The sequence below is a fragment of the Sapajus apella genome, unplaced genomic scaffold (genome assembly GCF_009761245.1).
Source record: "Sapajus apella isolate SASKATOON/1434 unplaced genomic scaffold, GSC_monkey_1.0 scaffold46, whole genome shotgun sequence".
Classification (NCBI taxonomy): domain Eukaryota; kingdom Metazoa; phylum Chordata; class Mammalia; order Primates; family Cebidae; genus Sapajus; species Sapajus apella.
The window spans coordinates 15,967,707-15,991,278 of record NW_022436986.1 but is presented as its reverse complement, the minus strand read 5'-3'; the positions used below and the strand labels follow the sequence as shown (position 1 = coordinate 15,991,278).

Sequence of the window (23,572 nt, the reverse complement as noted above, 5' to 3'; positions counted from 1 at the left end):
ATAATACATGTTGAAAAGCATTTCAGTGTTTATTCTGAGTTTGTGTCTTTAGCTACTGACTTAACTTCCTCATGCTTTTGCCTTTCTCTTTCTCACACTAAATGTTCTAAACAAACAATAATCAAATAAATAAACAAATGCCTCCTGATAATTGGGAAGGTTATGATTATTATTATTATTTTTTTTTACCCAATTTCAGGACTTACTAAAACGTCTTCTTTTTGGGGAATTGTTTTACAGCTCTGAGTTTGGTTTATATGTTCCTCCTGGGTGCTCATTTTCATAGTATTCTTGGCACTGGATAGTAACTGCTTATGTTCTTTTCTATTTCTTCCATTAGACTATAAATAATGTTAGGTGAAAAAAGTACTTCACACTGTGCCTTACTGAATGAACAACACTCAATAAATGTCAATTGTTGTTATTACTCCCTGGGATTACCATTCTCATTCATACCGTTTCAGAGGACTTTACCCTGTGCTAAATGTAAAATATGGGGAGTATCCCTACAGACAAAAGAAACATGTGAGCACAGAGACAATTGTCAAAGATGGCCTTGCTCTTCTTTTAGCAGAAAACAGGATGAGTCATCTTTTCTCATTGATTAGTTCCTGGACCCAAATGGAAGATTCCATTAAAGCACTGTAGTTTCTAGGTATTTAATTCAGTTTTGTGTTGGGGGGCGGATATTCCACAGATGTTCATGTGACAAACAGCTTAAGTCTTAGGACTTCTGTCCTTCAGGAAATTATGTGCAAAGGATGAAATAAAGGTTTCAGCCTCTGACGGCTGAAACTTGGGGATACCAAGTTTTCAATGTTGCCAATACCTTCCCAGAGGAGGAATCTGTAAATACCTACGGCACAAATGGATGAATGAATCCTCAAGTCCTATCTCTGCCTCTGTCTAAAGCAGTTAGAGAAAGTGAAGCTGGGCAGGGCCCTTGCTTTCAGTCAGCTGAAGGAAAAAAAGCTGTTTAAGTCGAGCACAGTGGCTCATGCCCTTAATCTCCGTGCTTTGGGAGGCTGAGGTGGGAGGATCACTTGAGGCCAGGAGTTCAAGACCAGCCTGGGCAACATGTTGAAGCTCCATCTCTACAAAAAAATTTAAAAATTAACCAGGCATTGTGGCACATGCCTGTAATCCCAGCTACTGGTGAGGCCAAGGCAGGAGGATGCTTTCAGGATGCAGCAAGCCATGATGGCAGCACCCCAGCCTGGGTGACGAAACTCTGTCTTAAAAAAAAAAAAGCCATTGCTACTTATTCAACTTCAGAGATGTTGCTTCTGACCCCCCACAGGACAAGACAGCAGTATAGACAGAAACTAGGGGCTTTACTCAACACCATCCAATGGCAGCTGCCTGCCAGGTGCTTTACCTCCATCCTAACTAAGCCTTACAACCAGCCCAGGAGGTAGAACTCAGGAGCCCATTCTACAGATGAATGGGCTGAGACCCAGACTAAAGACTGCCCAAGGCCCTGCAGGCTGGAATCCCAGTCTATTTGCTCTGCCTCTGAGAGAGAAGCCCAAGTAGGTAAAGATGTGAGGACCTATTCTCTTCTTCCCTCATGTCTCCAGAGAGACTTCAAGTGTGCTAGGTTCTAGGGGCAGGCTTGTGAGCTCCTCAGAGTCCTCTTAGAACTCCAAGAAGGTGGTGAGAGAGTCAGGATTTGCAGAATTCAGAGAGTGGGCACTAGGCCAAAGCACAGCATAAAACCATTTACCTATGTGGCCATAGTCCCCCCACCCAACTCCCCCCCCCCCCCCTCTCTCTCTCTCACACACACACACACACACACACACACACTCTCTCTCTCTCTCTCTCTCTCTCTCTCTCTCTGTCTCTCAGCAAATCTGTCCTGACAACATCATACAGTCAGCCCTCAGCATCCTCAAGGAATTGGTTTCAGGACCCCCCTTGGAAACCAAAATCAAAGGATGCTCAAGCTCCTGATAGAAAACAGCATAGCATTTGCATATAATCTACTCACAATCTTCCACATACATTAATCATTTTCAGATTACTTATAATACCTAACACAATGTAAATGCGATGTAAACAGTTGATTATACTGTATTGTTTAGGGAATCATGACAAGAAAATGTCTGTACATGGTCGGTACAGACTCAGCTATCCATTATTTTTTTCCAGTAGTTTCAATCCAATGTTGGCTGAAGGCATGGATATGGAACCCACAGACAGGGAGGGCAGACTGTATAGGTGCACATTCAGAAGAATAATCAACAGCTCCCCAGATACACAGGGTAAACTCAATTCTTAAATAACTGAAGAAGCACGAGTGAGTATTTGTGTGTATTCTTATACACTCAAGAGAATTCCTAAAGATTTGCCTAGATCGTTCTTGAAAATCAATTTGGCCTCTACTGGGATTACTCAACCGCACTTGGAAGGGGGTGGCCCCAGTGTTAGCAGCTACTGGCCCCACGTTTGGAAAGCAAGTCCTTTCATGGAGTTCAGCTGTTCCTCAGGCATCCAGTAAAGCTGGTTGTGCAAAGGCAGAAAATGTGACAACTGTTGGAAATCTTCAGCAGCGGCCAATGGGAGCAGCCACTGCATCAACAGCTAAAGCAGGCTATTATCCAGTTCACACAAAACACCCACCAGCTACATGGCACCATTAACTCAATATCACCATTCTTATCAAGTTCATGACACACTGGCCACACTGCCTTGCCACCAACTTTAGAGACCACAAATAACTTCGTAAACCATCAAAATACACATGCACCGGGAGAAAGGGAAAGAAGAAAAAACAGCCTTCCTGAGCTCAGAGCACCACATTCAAAGATTACCTAATAGGCAAACCATGGTATTTCAACATTGCCGACAGATATTGCTCTCACTTTGGCACTGAAGTCTCCAAGACACTTCAGATTTGAGGCATTTGAGAAAGAGGGTCTGAGCCATGGAGACCATATCAAATGCTTCCCAAAAAAGAAGGGGCTGTGTGCATTTTCCCAATGAAGAATCTGTCCAAAAAAGGCTCTGGAAAACACTTTAATATACTTTGCTTCCAAAACATTACACACTATTTCTCCAACAAATTTATATATGTTTCCAGAGAACTTCCGAACTGGAAAAAAAAAATATTTAGGTGGAAGAATGTCTGGAGATTCTTTTATGCCAATGTTAACAGACCTTCTTTTTTTAATTGTTACTATTTCATATGGCAGCAGTAATCATTCCCTCATCCTCAAAGGAAATATATAATCCAGCTGTGGTGGCTCCAGTAAAAATACCACATCTGTGGATCATTGGCAACACTGTGTTAAGATTGCTCAAATCTAGGCAGTCTCAGAGAGTTCTTTTTTTAAAACCAAGATGCACATGGGTACACTTTTCTGAAAGTGCCTACGAACTTTGCCAAACTGGCTGCTCCTTTGTATACTGAAAATAGGTTTTCAGATACTCCACACCCCTAAGAAAGACGTTCTCATGGAATATTATAACCAGGACCCAGTTGTAAGAAGTCCCCACACCTCCTCCAGGGTGGTGGCTTGCACCAGTGCCCTTGTCAATATAAAACAGAGAAGGGAAAACTAACATTCCCGGTTTCTGGGAGGAGGTCCTACCGCGTGGCTGGCTGAGTCGCTGACTCCTGGTTTTCCACTTAACAGGAGGATGGCTTCCGCAAAGAGGATGGCAGCCACCGTTCAGGTCACCCTTCTCCTGATTCTCCAGGGTATAAAGTCAACATATGCCTGAGCACTGGGTGATAATATTCCTGGAGTTTCCCCCCCATCCCAAGCCTCTGTTTAGTCCTTCCCCAAAGCCCAGCAGCAAGCATCTTATTTCTAAGCCAGTCTTCCACATTCAGATCCCCAGTCCAAAGCATGCCCTGGGGGTTTCCATCTACAGACATAGAAAGGAAAGGCAGCCTAGCTGAGCCCTGACAGAGTTTTAGTCCCCGGAACATATGCCCTGCGGCTACTGTGCTGGCATGCCGCTCTCCCCGAAACCCTCTGGGTCCCCTTCCACCCCAGACAATAGAGCAAGAAAATAAAATGAAAGTGGACTTACTGCTATGGCTTGCAGCCTTTCCTTGTGCAATTCCGCCTCTGCCATCCTGGAGAAGGGCACACAGACAGGGAAAAGAGGAAAGAAAAACAAAACACACGCTGTAGTCACCCAAGGAAACTGATGGGCACCCCGAGGGGCTTTGCTAGAACCCAGGGGAACGCCGAGGGGCGGCTGGGGATCCGCTCTGGGGGCGGCGGGCAGAGCTGTGCGCACGGCGGGCTAGCCCGGGCTCAGCCTCTGGCCTCCGCCCGCCCGGCCGCCTGGCTGCGCCCCAGCGCCGCCGCTCACTGCATCTCCCGGTCGCCGCCGCCCGCGCCAGCAGAGGACGTGGGACGCGGGCAGCCGCCGAGAGGGCGCGCTCGCCCCGCGCTCGTTCTCGGGCCCTGACGTCTCGACTCCTCGCTCCGCCCCTGGAGTGTGGGGGACCCGAGGCCGCGGTCCAAGGCGGCTCCGGGCGATTGCTGCTGCAGGTCTCCCAGGCGCAGACCGACGGCGCGCGAGCGAGTGGGCACCTGGGGCAGGGGCGCACAGCGAGCGGCTGGGGCGCACGGCTGGCGTGGCGCGTCCGGGTGGACACGCGCTTGCTGGGGCGGAGGGAGAGTGCAGTGCGCCTCCACGGCGCAGATGCCAGTAGAGAGGGGCGTCTGACCGAATGTGGGACCCGAGCACGTGCCGTTACGTGGTGGCTGAGGCCACCAAGTGTTCAGGGCACCTTTTAGCTCACGCCAGACGCCTGGGCTCCACGTGGGGACATTTACAATTGAGAAGGGCTGCCTTGCCCAAGTGGCCCACATGCTTAAGATGACCAAGTCCTCAACATCAAGTCGGCCGAGGGTAGAGTATATCTCCAGGGAGGTCACCATTCTGGTGAGGGGAAATGTGGCCTTAAAAGAAGCCAAGAGTTTGTAGTCCTGAGTGCTAGCCAAGGCTTCACATTTTATTAGCTGTGAAATCTCAGGCAACTTGCTTAACCACTATGAACCTCAGTTTCCTCATCTGAAAAAGATGGAGGATCACAAGGGTTACCTCACGCAAGTGTCATTAGAGATGAATGAGAAAAAGTATGTAAAGGTGCTTTGTAAAGGGCATCACATACATCTGCTCTTATTATCCTGTGACATTCTGGATTGAAATCCTTTCAGGGTCTTCTGTTCACTGCATCCGAGAGGAAAAATAGGATCTACTCGCTAAAATACTTCACCTATTCTTTACTGAAACAGGATACCATGTGGTACTAAAGTGAGTCTTTTGTGACAGGTCCTGGACTGGATGTGAGAAGTGGATCAGGCCCAGTCCAAAAGGAGATCAATGCCAAAGACAAACAAAATGCCTCTTAACATTAAGGCGGGACCTGCTAGAATTCCCAACATTCATAGGCAAACTTTTCTTCATGAAATGAAATAAACACTGATTTGGCCTCTACATCCACAATGATTCTATAAATTCAGGATTTAAAAGCGTATTAAAAGATATACACATCAGGCCAGGTGCAGTGGCTCACATCTGTAATCCCAGCACTTTGGGAGGCCAAGGTGGGTGGATCACCTAAGGTCAGGAGTTCAAGACTAGCCTGGCCAACATGGTGAAACCCTGCCTCTACTAAAACTACAAAAAATTAGCCAGGCGTGGTGGTGAGCACCTATAATCCCAGCTACTCAGGAGGCTGAAGTAGGACAATCACTTGAGCCTGGGAGGTGGAGGTTGCAGTGAGCCGAGATTGCACCACTGTACTCCAGCCTGGGCAAAAAGAGCAAAACGTTGTCTAAAAGAAAGAGAGAGAGAGAAAGAAAGAAGAAAGAAAGAAAAAGAAGGAAGGAAGGAAGGGAGGGAGGGAGGGGAGATACGTACATCAAATTTTCCAAAATCACCTGTTTCCTCAGTAAATTCTTCCATTTCAACTAAATTGCTCTTTCAATTTTCACAGAGGTTCACCTGTCACTGATGAACAATTACTCCTCTGACCAAAGATAGAAGCACTCACCAAAATCGTTTACTGATGGATTGTTTTCCCATCTTTTTCATAACAAGTGTAGGTGGAGCTGTTTGTTTCATAAATCCAAGCCAGTGCCAGATTCTACATCCCACTCCAATATATCAGATACTTCTATGTTCTGGCTAAGACCCATCCCTTTCTTCAAATGCATACTTTTTTTCTTCATTTCCAGCATAAGCCCCAGCAGGACAAGTTATTTAAAGGGGGTTTGCTTACAAATAAACAAAGCTGTTATTGCTTCAGCAGAGTGAAGCAATAACAGCTCATTTCTTGCCTTGTAGAGAATACCAAGATGAGGAACCTGAGACCAGAGAGGTTGAAAGGCTCAGCTACAGTTAAAGAGCTGAGATTTAAACTCAGATCACAGTCACCAGAGCCCATGCTCTTAACCACTAAGTGCCAGGGTTGGCCAGTGATATGGAGATGTGGGCAGGCCCCAGGAATAAACCTGAAATGTACCAGAAATGGTCCTTCTACTCCCAACTATTTTGATATTTAAAAGATATGATTGAGCACAATGAGAATGTATTTATGGTCATCAAGCCATATGCTTAAAAGTGGTAAAAATGGTAAATTTTAAGTTTTGTATATTTAACTGCAATAAATTTTTAAAAGAAGTGATGGGATGGAAAGGTGGAGAAGGAAAAGGGCCTGGGCACCCTTTGTAAGTGATCAGTTGGAAAGATCTGAACTCTGAAGAGAAGACTCAGGGTTGGGGACACACATCCGAATGTCATCTACTTTGCAATTACAACTAACGAAATGAGAACAGCCTGGATGAGAAAACAGAGCAAGAAGAGGAGAGATTCCAGAAAGGAAGACTGATAAAGCATCATCTGAGAAGTAGAAGGAAAAATCCAGAGGGGTTTGCACCGAAAGCCACAAAGAAGGAAGGAGGTTTTCAACAGGGCCATATGCTTCTGAAAGGTCGTGGGGGATGCAGATAAAGAAGAGGCTATTGGATGGCTGTCAGGAGGCCATGAGTGACTTGTGTCTGGAAGGTGAGCTTGGAAGCACTTCCAAGAGTTGAGGAATGACTGCTACCAAGTGAATGTTGAAAATAAAACAAACAAACAAAAAGAGTTGAGGGACGAGTGAGAGGTCAGAGAGAAGCAACCATGAGTACAGACTGCCTCTTTCAGCTCTTGGGATGTGAAAGATAAAGGTGTAGAACAGCAACATGGCCTATGGGAGGCAGGGTCTAGTTGAAAGGGTTTTTAAGTCAGGCAAGACTTGGATGTTTGGGGGTCAAGGCAAATTAAACAACAGGGAGATGATGCCAAAGACACAGTCAAAAAGAAGGTGAATATTAGGCAAAGTCTCTGATTAGTTGAGAGGACATCTAGATAAGTATCACATTAGTCACTTAGCCTTGGGAAGAAGGAAGAATGAAGAAGGGCAGGAGGATGAAACGGATAAAGACAAGAAGAAAGTTTGAGTTGAAGTCTCTGGAGAGAGGTTAAGTGAGTTTGCATCAGATGGCCTGGTTTTCCCAGTTGAACAAAGGGTCATTGATTAAGACTGATGGCGTGAGGTTGGGGCTTCATAAAAATAGAAATGGTTTGTAAAGAAGCTGTGGGAGATAAGAAAGACTAAAACATGGTTCCCAACCAGAAATGTGTATCAGAATCTCCTGAAGACTTGTACAGAATTAAATTCTACGGGGTGAGGTGGAGGTTAGAGATGGGTTTAGAACCTTTGTACTAATTTAATTTACTAGGAATAGACTAAAGACTCATGACGAATTGTGTGTACCTCCTAAGTGGTTTTTAACTGCCCAGAGACCCACAATAAAAACAAGGTTGATTTTATTCAGTGCTGAGGATTATCAAAGCAGGCATGGCCAAAAGCCAAAGAAGAGAGGAAATTCAAAATGCTTTTGGCTAGGTAAGAAGTTTAACAGACTCGTTCATATATACATTTTTTGGGGGGGTGGGGCGACTGGCCAACTTGTGAGCTCCTTCCCATCTTTGGGGAATTCCCATATTACAAGCCATAGTGAGGAGCAGAGCCACATCCTGTCGTAGAAGCTGGGAGGTATCAAATACTTGTTCCACAGATCCCCTTGAAGCCATGGCATGGCATGCAATCTGGGCTCAGTCAGGCATGTGCACCTACCAAGAATTTTAGAGGCACAGCATTTTAAGAATTCCTTTAGGCTAGTAGCTCACCTTTGGTTGTACCCTTTGCCCAACCTTCTTTCTTTGGACATCCCATCTCTTCTGTGATCGAATACAATTTCATTTCATTCTTTTTCTGCTCCTGTCAACTAGAATCTATTTCTGTTGCTTGGGACCAAGAACCCTAAGTGAAACAGAAAGGCACATGAAGTAAATGCCTGATGGTTGGCCAAGGAGCAGAGGGAAAATCTTTCCTCCTCTTCCAGCACTTCTCCTTGCAACTCTCTAAATTTTCGTATTTTAAAATCTTTAAACCCATTATGAACACAGACATTTATAACCCAAACTATGCCATTTCTTTAATAAACCTATACTGCATAATTATTTTATATTAGACATTAGGCCATGGCCTGATATTAAGAAAAAAATCATAGTCTAGTGCCACAACCATATTGGTGACTATTTGCCCTCCAAACATTCAAAATCCGGAAATATACATCATGATGATGTATAATGTATGTAACAAATCACTAGTTCTTGCTGAGACATTAAATTGTGTTGCATAAGCACCATCTGTACAGTTTAATGGTTTTTATGATACACGCTTCATTGCAAAGCATTATTTAAGAAAAAGGATACAGAATGCTAGATATGTAAAATAGATGTTTTGTTAATACAAATTTCAGGATCTATTTTAGAACATGAGTCCTTTGAGAATCACAGATGATCACAGCCAATTCCCTTGTGGGGAAAGCAAGAGCTCTGTATCCCACAAGGGAAATGACTTGAGCAGGAGCTAAGAGTGTGACATTTCCCAGAAACCTGAAGCTTCCCTTTGACAAAAGGAATTTTGAAAGGAATGCCAAGATCCCCTCACATGTTTATATTTGTATTAGTTCTCTTTTGCCTGGGATCCTTTGAAAAAGTGGTCATTTAAAACATATGTGATAGCTGCACAGAATCAAAAGAAGGAGAACGTTGCCTGTGGTCTTCTTGGCTCCTGTGGTTGTTAGCTTTCTGGGAAAGTTGATGGGATTTCAAGTATATGCTATTTTTCTCCATGGGATCCAAATGATAGATTCATATAGGGAGTCCCCATGGAGCAAGAAGACAGAGAAAGAGGTCAGAAACAGCACCAGTGTGGAAAATAAACTAGGCTGGTTGCTGCTTAAGATATATATTGACTAAGGTCTTTACATAGCAGATTGAAAATGAGCAATTGGAAATCTGGCTGGAAATGAGTATTAGTATTACAGGTGATGGCTTCCTTTTCCCTTGGTTAGCTTTGGCAATGGCAGTTGATTAACATGAGTCCCTAGAAGAGACTGGGGGGGTAAGGAGAGTGTATGGGAATTAATCCAAGATGAATGGTTAGAGGACATTCTACATTTACTTTGCTGTGATACTTTGGACAAATCACATAATAGATCAGAATGAGAGTTTCCTTAGATTAAGATGGAAATGAAAATATGTGATGTCCAGTCTCACTGGGTTGTCATATCTGATGAGTTTAAACACTGTGTTATTCAGATGTTGGTCCCCAGTAGTAGTCTTGTTAATGATAAAAGTTTTGAAAAGTGGGATTAGGAAATAGGAGGTAGATATGACACAGAAAAGACATGAACTCTAAGGATGACTTGGAATCTCAGTCCTCTCATAGAGATGTTGTAATAAATAATGATAACAGATACAAAAGTCTTGTGATTGGCCATGGTAGGTGCTCTGGAAATGGTAGATCTCAATCGCTCAACCCAGCTATTGCTTCATTAAAAATGCCATAGACCAAGTTAAGTGAATGACTTGATTTTATACACCCTTTTATGTAGACTTTTTTTAAAAAAAGAGATGAGCTATCAGTATTCTTAAAATTCCTTCCATTATAACGTACTTCTCATTTTCCATCTTTTAAAAAAGAGGATTCTGTCCTATGTCATTTATTATCTAGAAACATCTTTACTAGGCTCTGCTTTTAATGATTCTTAGACATCTGCAGTCTTATCTTTTAGAGTGGGTCAATCTAACAATTATAAATAAGAAGGAATTTTTTTAAAAATTTAAGAGGAGATAGATTAAGTCCTAGGAAAATATGGAAAGAACAGCTTAATTTTTGAGTATTAAGAACACAGCTTCGTGCCTACATATTGAAGTGCTCTGTGGTAGAAATAATTCTAGGTTTGGTTATAAGTTAGCTACAATCTAGAAAGTCTTTGAGAAGGCCAGGTTCTACCCCAGCCTGGTTATCTGATGCCAGTAGACACAGTCAGGTCATTGGCTTCTCAGAGAGCTTAGGGGCCAGTCTAGTTTACCTTAGCACAATGACCACGATGTGCCCCGTCAGCTTGGAATCCCTTTCTGTAGTGTGGCCATCAACACTTTTCATTGTTAACCGTGTTTCAATAATGCCGTGTACATTCTGCAAGTCAGCACTGCTGACGAGAGAGAAATTTCCTGCGGGGCTGGCAGTGGAGGGATGGTGGTCTGCCCACTAAATCCTGTCTACCCTGCTGGCTGGGCAATGAATAATGAAACTGGGAAAGCCTAGCTTCAGCTCCCACCACCTATGGATGCTGTGCCTGCCTGACTCCTTTGGTAATGACAGAGGTCTCAACTGCCTGCCCAAGCCTTGCCCTCCATATATTGGCAAAACGGATCCTGGCTCCCTCTGAGCCTGTCTCACTGAGAAGTAGTCAGCCAGTCTCAAAAACTGCTCATTACTAATGTGTGACCCTCCCAGCCAGGGCCTCCCAGACAGGCTGCCTTTCCCCAAAGCAGCTCACAGTAGAGTGGAATGAACATAAGACAAAGTATCAATCCTAGGTCCTAATCCTAACTCTGCCACTTACTGTGTGACTTCATACAAGTCACTTGCCTGCTCTGAACTGAGGTTCTCTATTTGTAAGATGGGAATAGATTTTCCATTTGTAAACTGGGAACAGGGATAACTAAGGATCCCCATAAGAGTCTTATAAGATTAAAGTTTATGAATGAGAAAGTGCTTTGAGAACTACAAACGCTCTGAGAGTGAAGAACTACAGTGAAATAAAATACTTCAAAATTAGGGCTTAGGGACATGCTGACTGATTGGTGGAAAGATGTTTAGAAGACTTTGCAGGCAGGGTGTGGTGACTCATGCCTGCAATCCCAGCACTTTGGGAGGCTGAAGTGGGAGGATAGCTTGAGGCCAGGAATTCAAGACCAGCCTGGGCAACATAGCAAGATCCCATATCTAAAAAAAAAAAAAATTAATTAGCCAGGCATGGTAGCACATGGTTGTAGTCCCACCTACTCAGGAGGCTGAGGCAGGAGGATCACTTAAGCCCAGAAGGTCAAGGCTGCAGTGAGTCATGATCATGCCACTGCACTCCAGCCTGGATGACAGAATGAAAACCACATCTCAAAAAATAAAATACATTGTAACATTCTATAACCACTGCAGACTCAGTGCACTGGGAGAAAATGCTGTACTAACACATAAGATAAAATATGCTTCAAGGTTTTGGATGAGTTTCTAAGATAATCAAGCCAGTAAATGAAAATGCCAGCACCACCTAGGGCTCTCATTCACTCCATGGCTTTTCTCAGTCTCTCCAGTGATTTCTCCTTTATGGGGTCTGAAGACCAACAGCCCTGCATTCTGATCTACTTATTTAATTAGCTTAAATACATGCAGAAAAGGGTGTAGCAGTCTAAGGATGAGATGGGAGAAACAGAGATAAGCAGAAGAGAAGGAAACAGAAAAACTTGGATCTTTTGTCAGTTGTGTGTGTGTGCCAAACCTATATTTGAATGCTGTTTGGTCTGTGTTTACTTTAATGTGTTCTTCTTTCTGCATTCATTCAGAGCTAAATTTATCCCACTAGAGGAGAAGGCATACTCGGGGAGGTGGGGGTGGAAAAAGAGCAGACACAAAGGCGGCTGCTTGACTGGGAGCCAGGAGCCTTGTGGAGTTCCCTGGAAGAAGACGGTGGGAGCCAGCGCATGGAAGGCAGCCACTCCAGAGGCTCTGTGAGGACCCTGTGCAGACTTGACAAGGGAAGGTGCTTCCACAGGAGCATCTGCGCCCTTTGCTTTTGAGAAGGGAAAGAGCAGGAACAAGACTTTAGCTTTTGTAAATTAGAGAAAGCAGTTCCATAACTCCCATGAGCTCCCAAGTCTGGCCCAACCCTTCAGAAAAGACTGCAGCTCTCTGGGCATCCCCAAAGAAAACAGTGTCTGTCTCCATGGAAAGAAGAAGGGCAGCTGGCAGGGCCACTTCTGCTGCAAAGCTGATCTTGCTTTCTATTGAGGTGTCATGTCAGTTGTTTATCTGCTGGAATAATGCCTCTGGGGTGGGATTGGAGGAGAGGGAGGTTGTTACACTCCACCTTCTGGGTTGGATTAAGTACTGGGCCCCTATAACTGGAGGTAGGATCATTCATGCTTCCTGGGCTGCGAGCCAGGTGCCTCCTGTTTGTCCTTCATGATTTCCTTTCTTCTTACTCAGTTACCGTCTTTCCTCCTCTAATTCCTTACTTCTCACTCACCCCGAAGTGAGCCCTTCTTATACTATCTTCTGCCAGTGGACAAATCATTGAAATTGAGATAGCTTTTCTTGTGATCAGAGAGTTCTCTGTTAGAATCGAAGATCTTCCTGTAGAACAGGTAGTCAGTTTCCATCTAGGACTCTGTCCATCATTATGAAACTTCCCTTCATTGATTTGGGGAAAGAAAGATTTTTAGCATTCTGGCATGGTTCTCCTTTGTTTTAGGCTCAGATAAGTCACCACAGCATCTTGCCAGAGCTTTACCCTGTATTTGGCTTCTAGTACCCTCTACTCCTCCCCAGAGAACTTGACACCTTCTTCATCTGTTCGTCCCATTCCAAATTTGGTGCTTTCTCTTACCATGAGCTATGCTTGGAATGCAGCCTCCCCCTCCTTCTTCTAACTTTCCAAGTCTCTTCTTGTTAACTTCACAGAGTTCCAGAAATCCCACCCCCTCTGGGTATGCCTGTCAGTCCCTTTGGGAAGGAAAGTGGTTATCCCTCCTAATTCCAAACATAGCATGACTTGCAAATTGAATGCTCAACTTGTCACTCTTTCAGTAAATTCTAAAAATTATAAAGTCATAGCCTCGCAGGAGCTCTTGTCAGATTAACTGGTGTCCCATAAGCCACCATGATCATTGTTTGCACATGATGAAGCTACTTAAGTTGGGAGGAAGCATAGATTGGACAAACCTGACCTTATCTTCCAGTTCTTAAAACTTAATGACCTTGAGAAATTTACTTGACTTCTCTGAGCTTAAGTTATTCTGTCTGTAAAATGGGAAAGACAATAGTATTCATTTCATTTCATAAGATTTTTGTGACAATCAAATGACATAATGTATATAAAGTTCCTGGCACATTACAGATGCTCAATGAATTCTATTTTCTAGATATGAGCATAATCTTATTTATCTGTTGACACCCATATCCCTCTGGATGTGTTTCTTCATAGCTGTTCCAGTAAAAACTCCTGAGTGGTTTGTTCAGCACACTACCAGTTGTGTCCAAGTGTACCCAAGATGGCCCTTCGGACTAGACCAGCATTTGTTCATGAGTATTCTTGACTGGTTGCTAACCTGGTCATTGCCTCTTACCTGTAAAATTTGCAATCCAGGTCTTTTGATGCTGTTCAAATCTTTTTGTAACATTTTGACTATGCCAAGTTCTGCATTTATTATGACAGGTGAAAGACAGAAGTGCAAAGTGTATTAGTGTGGGGTTTTTGCTACCATCTAGAACAGCGATTCTAAGCTTTAGGGGAGAGGAATTCACATAATCCTTTTGAGAATCTGGTAAGAACTATGGACTCCTTCTCAGAGCAGGGTGTGTGCATATAGCATTTTATGTATAGTTTCTGGGGTTTCAGGAATTCCTTGAGTTCTTCCAAGAACATTCCTAGAAGGCTCATGGACTACTGGTTTAAAAAAAAAAGTCTGCCCTGGTTCTTAGAATACCATAGCAACTGAGAAGAACAAGAGAAAGTGCGTTTATCTCCAAAGACCCAGGAATCTCCCTTTGGGTATGAATGAAAGAGCACAGGAAGTCTGGGCAACTCCTGCCCAGCCTGAGAGCCCCTCCAATCTAGCCAACCACTGGCTGTCTGAGATCTGAGAGCTGCCTGAGCTCTGACAGCTGCCCTTCCCTAGTTTCTGCTCACAGTTGATGGCAGAGAAAAGGCACAAATGACAGTGAATCTCCTCTCTGGGCTTAGGTTACTGCCACTGTTTTTCTCCCAACCAAAGCTTCCTCTGACTCCATGTCTACCCAGCCTTTAGTTCTTCTAGGGAGAAGAGTCTTCACCCAATCTCCCCAGAAGGTACCTCTCCTGCATCTACACACAGTAGTTATCCTTTCAGTCTATTTTTGCCTCCCAGGATAAGCGTGAAACGGCTTTCTATTCTAGGTGGAAACAAAAATGAAAATAGATTTCAGGACCCCAAGTTGCAAACTCATTGAAATAAAACATAGCACAGTGTTGAAACAGAATAAGAAAACGGTTTGTATACATCACCCTCAAACAGGGTTAGGTCCACCTCCCCAGGCACCTTCACAAATATCCTCCAATACTCAAAATCCACTTTCTGAAGGCCTGCCTGGCTTCCCCACGCCCCCTACCACTGTTGGCTGAAGTCATTTTACTTCCAGTTTGGAAGTTCCAGCCAGCATCTGAGCTTGATCCAAAACTATTGGACTCTGTGGTTTCCAAGGAAAACAGTCTGTTGCTGATTTAAAGACACTGCTAAGTTGGTGCAAGCCAAAACAAATGGAGCAGGCTTTTCATTAATAAGGAGGAAGCAGCCCTTCCAAGGTGGTGACCTAATGAAGCAAGCGACACATTCGGGCATCAGGTTTCAACCCCAGCACCAAACAGACTCAAGATTTCACACTTGCCCTCTGAGCCAATAAAACCCTAAACTTGATAATCCTGCTATTTAAAAAACATTGTAACAGCCCCAGCTCACAGAGAAAACGTTTATTTGGTAAGAATATGACCACTGGTGGAAAAAAAAACAAATGGGCAAAGATACACTTTTGCCATTTTACTTTCATAGAAGTAAAAACTAGTATTTCTATGAGTTCGTTTTAAATTAAATAAAGGTATGAATTGAGGATTGAGAGAACAGTCTTAAATTTAGGTTGTTTTTATTTATTTATTTTTTATAAATAGAGATGGGGTCTCACTGTGTTACCCAGGCTGGTCTCAAATTCCTAGGTGCAAGGTATCCTCCCAACCCAGTCTCCTGAAGTGCTGGGATTACAGGCGTGAGCCACCATGCCCGGACTATTTTTAAATTTAGTAAACACTTACATGGTGCTGACTATATTACTGAATTCATCCAAAGTGCTTTATATATATTAACTAATGTAATCCTCCTATCAGCCTATGAGGAAGCCTATAAGCACTATTATTATCACCATTTTACAGATGAGGAAACTGAGGCACAGAGAGCTAGCATCTAGTAACACAGCTTCTAAGTGGCAGATGTAATAATATCAGGTGATAAGCTTATTGTTTGGAGTACTTGACTATGTGGAACTATTTAAGCATGAGCAACATTTACCTGTATTATTTAAAAAATTGTATGTTTCGAAATAGCTAAAAGAGAGAACTTGAAATGTTCCCAACACATAAAAATCATAAAAGCTTGAGGTTCTGGATACCTTACATATCCTAACTTAATCATTACACATTTTATGCATGTAACAAAATATCACATATATCCCATAAATATGTACAAATATTATGTATCAATAAAAATATGCATTTGAAAGAGATAAAAGGAATACTTTTTTTTTTAAGCACTTGGAATGTCACCCTCTCTAAGGAATAAGGCCTCAGATCACAAACATTGAAAGGACAGTCCTGAGCTCACTTCTCCCAACACTTTCTCCTTCCTTCCTTTCTTCTCCCTCCTTTCTTCCTGCCTGCCTGCTTTACTCCTTCCTGCCCTCCTACCTCCCTTTCTCCCTCCCTTCCTTCCTCCCTCCCTCCTTTTCTTCTTTCCTTCCTTTTCTTTCTCTTTCTCTCCTTCCTTTCTTCCTGCCTGTCTTCCCTCTCTTCCTCCCTTCCTCCTTCCTTCCTTCACTCTTTTTCTTTCCTTCCTTTCTTTCTTCCTGCCTGCCTTTGCTCCATTCCTCCTTCCTTTCTCCTTCCTTTTCTCCCTGTCTCCCTCTTTTCCTTCCATCCCTCCTTCCCTCCTTCCATCTTGCCACATGTATTGGCCCACACTTTGAATCAGGCATTGTCCTATGTGCTAGAGATCAGCTGCCTTTTTCCCACCTAGAATCCAGAGAAGGGAGAGAGACATTAAGAGTAGAGAAGTGCACACTGTAACCTCGGCATGCTCTGAAGCAAGCCACTAAGGAGAGAGTGGCATTGGGGTAATGGTTTAGGTATAGGAGGAGGAAGTGACAATCAGAGAACCCTGAATGGAGCCAGTGATGGACTCTTGCTGTGTCAGAGGGAGCAAGGGGAGGGGTACAAGGGGAGGAGACCAGGGAGTGATCCCAACAGATCTCCACCTTCTGAGGGGTTAAGCAAACTGCAAAGTGATGTATTTACATTTTAAAAGGTCACTCCAACTGCCTGGGATGAGGCGGGGAAGAGTGAGCAGGGAAACCAGCAGGATCTGGCAAGATTCAAGGGAGAGACCCGTAGAATGCTGTCGTAGAAGTAGACAGAGCAATGACCCCCAAAGATGCCCATGACCTGGCCCCCAAAGATGCCCACACCCTAATCCCTGGAACCTGTGCATACATCATCTTCAATGGCAAAAAGGACTCTGAGGAAGTGGTATTAGGGTGGGCACAGGCCAATGGGGGGCCTTGCTGGAACTAACGTTTGGACAGAGCCAGGAGACCTTCACTGTGGGGCTGGAGGGGCAGTAGGAGGGGACAAAATTCCAGAGTCAGCTGAGGAGAGCCCAGAACACATGAGCAAGGGGAATGTGGACCCAGGTTCCAATCACACTCTGAAGCTTCCAAGGTGAGTTTAAACTTCAGGAAATCGCTGCATTTCTCTCACATCAGCTGTCTCAATCAGAAAATGAAATTAATAGTGCCTAGCTCATATTGGTGTTTTAAGGGTAAAAGTAGATAATCCATGTAAATCCCCTGGCACAGTGCCTGGCAGGTACTAAGGACTGTCATAAAGGCCAGTCAGCAGCATTCTCACAAAAGGAGTCAGGGGCAGTGGCTAAGGGTATTGGCACTGCAAGGCTCCAGTTTCAACACCAGCTCCATAGTTTTAGTTGCGGGGAGCCCTGGGCAAGGTACTTAACCTGTCTGTGCCTCAATGTTATCCTGGGTAAACTGAAGATAATAATATCTACCTTATGGGGTTCAGGAGAAGGTCTGTGTTGGCTTTTATTATTCTGCTGATGAGGCTGATGAATAATGCACAGATTCTTTATGAAATGAAAACCTAGAGGTTAGATTTACTACATCAGAGTCTCTGTAATCAGCTACTTAAATGACTCACTATTTTTGCCTTATCAACATGCAGCAAAAGGATGATGAGGCTAACATGAAATCCATGCACAGTAAATAAAGATGCTGTCAGCTTTGCCTTAAGGGCGATTTCATGATGCTGTGAACGCCACGATGCACAACCAGGCAGTGAGGGTCTTTGCTTTGAGGAAATCGCAATGAGCCTGCAAGAAGATGCAGAGCCAACGTTTGAGAATTAATAGCCTACACCTGTCAGTCACTCTCATTTAAATCTTCCACCCCCTCCCTTGCTCAGTCTAGCTGTGGGCTCTGAGTCCCTACACCTGAACCACATTGAAGGTCTGGGACTTTGGCATTTAATGGTGTTTGGAAAACACTCAAATCATTTGTGCCCAAAATAGGGGTGACAATACTATTCCCACTGGGCAAGGTCATTGACGCAGCAGTTTGACTTACACAAATGGCCCTTTTATGGGCAAAATGATGACCCTGAGCTCCACAATCTAAAGAGCTAAGTGCTCAGTACATAGCATGTCCTTAAATGCTTTCTGAGAGGACTCCCAGACAATAGGGAGGGTAATGCATGTGCACTTGACATATCTTATCAGAGAAGCCTAAGACAGCCTGCCTGCCTCCCTCTCCTCCCTGGGACATTAGAGAAGCCGGGGGAATTCCAGAAGGAAGGCATATGACAGTCTGTATGTGACAGGCCTGGGTGTAACCAGGAACCATGTGGCCTCCATCACAATTGATCACCATGTTGATACCAAGTCCCCATCATGTTGTGGGTTGCAGTTCTTGAGCCCAGGGGGTTTTACTCATCCCCTAAAGCCTGCTGACTCATACTGTGGTGTGTGACAGCAGCAGCAGCAGCATTAGCTGGAACTTGTTTGAAATGCAGATTATCAGCACCCTGAGACCTTCTGAATCAGAATCTGCATTTTTACAAACTGCCCTGGTGATCCGTGTGCAATTCAAGTTTGAGAAGCACAGATGGAGAGCCTACTGGGTCTCAGCTGTGACTGCACATCAGACTTTTAAAGATGGGATGCTTTAAAATTATAACCTTACCCAAGACCCACTCCAGACTAACTGTATCAGGATCTATTTGTAAATTTCACAGGTGGTTTTATTATGCAGCCAGGATTAAAAAGCACAGATGTCATTGATGATGATGACGGCAATGATTGCAAGTTACATTACTGAGCATCTACATGTGCCGAACTCTTGCTACCACTATATTAACTCATCATAATTCTGTGAAGAAGTACTAGCATTCTCTTCACTTAAGAGATGAAAAATCAAGGAAACTGCCTACGGTCATATGGCACAGATGTGGCAGAGCCAGAATTTGCACTTTTAACCTCTCCATAAATCACAAAGCCTGCCCCAGGCTGACTTCAGAATCTCTGGGGGTGGGGCTTAGGTGTCCACATTTTAAACTTATGCACCAGGTAAATCTAATTTATAGAAAGTGTAAGATGTGAGAACCAGGTTTTATCCACTCACAAAGGGACTTCTTTAATTTAGGGCTTTAGAAATTAAAAAGAATCAGCCGGGCGCAGTGGTTCATGCCTCTAATCCCAGTACTCTGGGAGGTCGAGGCAGGTGGATCACGAGGGCAGGAGATCAAGACCATCCTGGCCAACACGGTGAAACCTCGTCTCTACTAAAAATACAAAAAAAATTAGCTGGACATGGTGGCACATGCCTATAGTCCCAGCTACTCAGGAGGCTGAGGCAGGAGAATCACTTGAACTTGGGAGGCAGAGGTTGCAGTGAGCCAAGATCGCACCATTGCACTCCAGCGTGGGCAACAAGAGTGAAACGCCATCTCAAAAAAAAAAAAAATTAAAGAATCAGAGCTATAATGAGTTTGCTCAGCAGTTACTTTTGGCATCATCTATGGGGCAGTTCAGATGCATGACTGTTCATTATTTATATGATAAAGATATGAATCCTGAGTATCCACATTTCTTTCTCACAAATAACTGCCCAGGTCTTCTCATCACAGATGATCCTAGCTGTAGTTCACGTTTCACCTTGTAATTCCAAATGATCCCTGACTCAGAGTTTTCCTTTGTTTTTTGAAAAAATATTCATCCCTTTATTCATTCATTCATCTACCCACGCATCCATCTAACCATTCATTTAATCCCATCTATCCATCATCCATCCATCCATTCATTCATCCATCCATCCACCAATCATTCATCATTCAACACCTTCCACTGCTGCACTGGCATTGGTGAGGTAGAGTTGAATAAGGTGCAACTCTCAAGGGGCAACAGAAACATTAACAGACCTTTGGGAATCAGTGAATACAGTTTGATGACAGACCTTTGGGAATAAGTTGATACAGCTCAAGAATCAGTGGGGGTAAGGAGGCAATTCTTGGGACCTAGGGGAGCTGCCAAAGGAGGGTCCAGGAAGGCTTCTCAGAGGACATGAAATAAGAACTGAATTTCAAGGATACATAGGCTCTCAATGGGGGCTAGTAGGGAGGTAGTATATAGGCAAAGGAAACAGGCTGTGCAAAGGCCAGGAAGTGTAAGAGTGTGGTGTGTTTGGAGTTCTGGGAGCCATCCCATTTTGGGAAAGGATGTGCAAGGTGAGGGGGGTTGGAGATGGCCCTGGGGAGATGAGGCAAGCTCCAGGTCACAGTCTAGTTCAGCTTGTCAGATGTCCTTAAAATCTCCCATCCTCTCAGCTCCAAGGCAAGAGATTTCTTAAAAGTATGTCAAAGTAGCTTTTGCCCCCTTATAATAACTTAGGGTTTTTTCCTGGCTCACAGTGAGTGACTCACATTGCCCTGGGTTGCAATGACAGAGCACAGAGGTTGCTGTGTTACTGCCACTTCCATGTGGACATAGCTAATTTCAAAAGATCGCCAACTCCGATAATCCCCTCAGTGTGTCTGGGGTGGCAAATCTGCCAGTGAACACTCAATCAATTAATTTAAAGGCGAATATCTATACTGCCCCACACACCTAGATTAAAAAGGACTTTTCTGATACACTAGGATGGAATTTCATTGGAAAGTTCCAGGGTGTTAGACAAGTATTTAAATTAAAAGTGGAAACTTAGACCTAGAATCCAGGTGCTGCTAGACTTCTTCCACTGATCAAAGTTTATTGCCAAAAGAGGAGTCATTTTGGAAACATAATTATATAAAAAGAAAAGGAGAAATGCAAAAGATCAAAAACTTCAGAGGGACCTAAAACACTTCGAAGACCTCTTTGGGAAGCACATAGGTTTTTATGATAGAATACCATTAAAAAAAATTCTATCCTTCTAAGTCCATGAGGAATCACCACACTGTCTTCCACAATGGTTGAACTGATTTACACTCCCACCAACAGTGTAAAAGCATTCCTATTTTTCCACAGCCTCTCCAGCATCCTCTGTTGTTTCCTGACTTTTTAATGATCACCAACCTAACTGGCATGAGATGGTATCTCATTGTGGTTTTGATTTGCATTTCTCTAATGACCACTGATGATGAGCTTTTTTCATATGTTTGTTGGCTGCATAAATACCTTCGATTCCATTACTGGGTATATACTGAAAGGATTATAAATCATTCTCCTATAAAGACACATGAACACATATGTTTATTGCAGCACAATTTACAGTAGCAAAGACTTAGAACCAACACAAATGCCCATCAATGATGGATTAGATAAAGAAAATGTGGCACATATATACCATGGAATACTATGCAGCCATAAAAAAGAATAGGTTCATGTCCTTTGCAGGGGCATGGATGAAGCTGGAAACCATCATTCTCAGCAAACTAACATAAGAACAGAAAACCAAACAACACATGTTCTCACTTCTAAGTGGGAACTGAACAATGAGAACACATGGACGCAGGGAGGGGCACATCAGATATTGGGGCCTGTCAGGCAGTTGGGGGGCAAGAGGAGGGAGAGCATTAGGACAAATACCTAATGCATGCAGGGCTTAAAACCTAGATGATGGGTTGATAAGTGCAGCAAACCACCATGGCACATGTAGACCTATGTAACAAACCTGCACATTCTGTATATGTATTGCAGAACTTGAAGTAAAATTAAAAAAAAATTCTATCCTTGTTTTCAGACATCACAACAATCCATGAAGTGATAGATATTGCCACAATTCCTGACATATTCATCTGCTTTCAAACATTGATTCACTTTATCTTCTAAAGCAATATTATTGCTTTAGAAAAGCAATAATATGATTTTCTTAATAATCTTAAAATGTCATAAGATTAGTTTTCTTTTCATTTTAAAACCATTTTATGTACAGCCTGTTTTGCATTCAAATAGGTCACTTTACTTAATGTTTGACATTACTCCACTGGTCTAGATTTAAAACATAAGAAATGATTAGCTGAACATAGCCTCTGCGGTGATCCTCAATGAACATAACCCATATTCTTCATTCAAATGACAGACAATCCAAGAGGTGGAACTTGCTCACATGCTTTCAATGCATGTGTTGGAATAACGTGCCCTGAACAAAATTACAAGAATAGAGAGATCATTTGTGTTTTACTTTGAGTAAAAAACGAAACTTTAAAAAATGAGAAAAATCCAACAGTTGAAAAACTCCCAGCGAGCACTTGGGAAGGAAAATTAAGTGCATTTGTACTCTAAGGTTCCGAAGGATAGATACTTGTTTTGTGGGTTCATTTAACAATATTTATTAATGTACACCTCTTATACAGTGGGCTAACACAGTGCTAGTTTCTGGTTTACAACGGTGAGTGAAAGTGAGAGGCTCTTCCTTCCAGAGCTGACAGGTCTTCTTGTTAACTCTCTCTTGCTAGAATTTGGGGAAGGGGAAGTCTGAAGGAGCCTACAAAACAATGTCCTTCAAATCAGAGTTTACTCAATGCTGATTTTTTATTTTCTATGATTCTGTTTGGGGGCAAGTCAGTCAAATAGCCTGAACCTCAGCATCCTCATCTACAAAATAGGAATAATAATAATTTGTAAAGTTATCAAGAAGAGACACAAAATGCTGGAGACATTGGAAGTGTTCTATAGAAAATAATTTCTAGAGTAAAGAATATTATAAAAAATATTAAGCTTTCCTTCTGTCTTTTTCTCAATTTCTGTTCTCCCTCTCTTTTCCTCCTTGTTCCTTTTCACCACCGCCTAACCACTGGCATGATTTTAGTGAGCAAGTCTATTGGCCTAAATTCCATAAAGCAATGAGTAAATTATTTCACCTGTGTTTAATTACAAAGTACTGCGGTTTAGAATAAAAATAGACACAAAAGTCTACAGAATGCATGATTCTTTTCATATTACATTCTGTAAAAGGCAAAACTATAGGGGCAAAAATCAAATCAGTGATCAATAGGGGCTGAGGGTGAAGAGGGTGGCTTAAGAACACCAAGAGAACACTGCAGTGACAGAAATGTTCTGCATCTTCATTTTGAAGCTAATTATACACATGTATACATTTGTCAAAACACATCACACTGTGTATTTGAAAAGGGTGAATTTTACCATATATAAATTATACCACAATTCACTTTACTTCAAACAAGAATACTGTGCCTTGGGATCTTTGAGCCTTTCATTAGGAAAAATCTATGATCAGTATAGGAAATTGGCAGTGTTCCTGGAAATACTCATGTACACAACTAACTATAACAAAAGACAGACCTTGATAATTTCCCTAAGAGAGGTACAAAGTTCTCTGGGAATTCGGAGGCAAGAGAAACAACATCCGTCCAGAGAAACCAAGAAATAGTTCATGGAGGAGGATGCATTTAAACTGGGCCTAAAAGGTTGCAATTAATCACTGGTTGGTTTTTGTTGTTATTGTTGTTGCTGTTTGTTTGCTTCTCCACTATGATCAATTTCTTAGACTCTAGCACCTGTTTATAAATTGCTTGCAAAATTTGTTACAGGTTTGATTACTTTTCTAATTCTA

At 43.0% G+C, this 23,572-nt stretch overlaps 1 protein-coding gene across 1 annotated transcript in view; it reads right to left on the bottom strand.

Annotated features, from left to right (window-relative positions):
* Window positions 1-23,572, bottom strand: part of PALM2AKAP2 (PALM2 and AKAP2 fusion) — a 506,606-nt gene that overhangs the window by 360,561 nt on the left and 122,473 nt on the right. Inside the window, 1 exon segment of the mRNA XM_032240316.1 lies at window positions 4,045-4,090. Coding sequence (XP_032096207.1) covers window positions 4,045-4,090 — 46 coding nt within the window.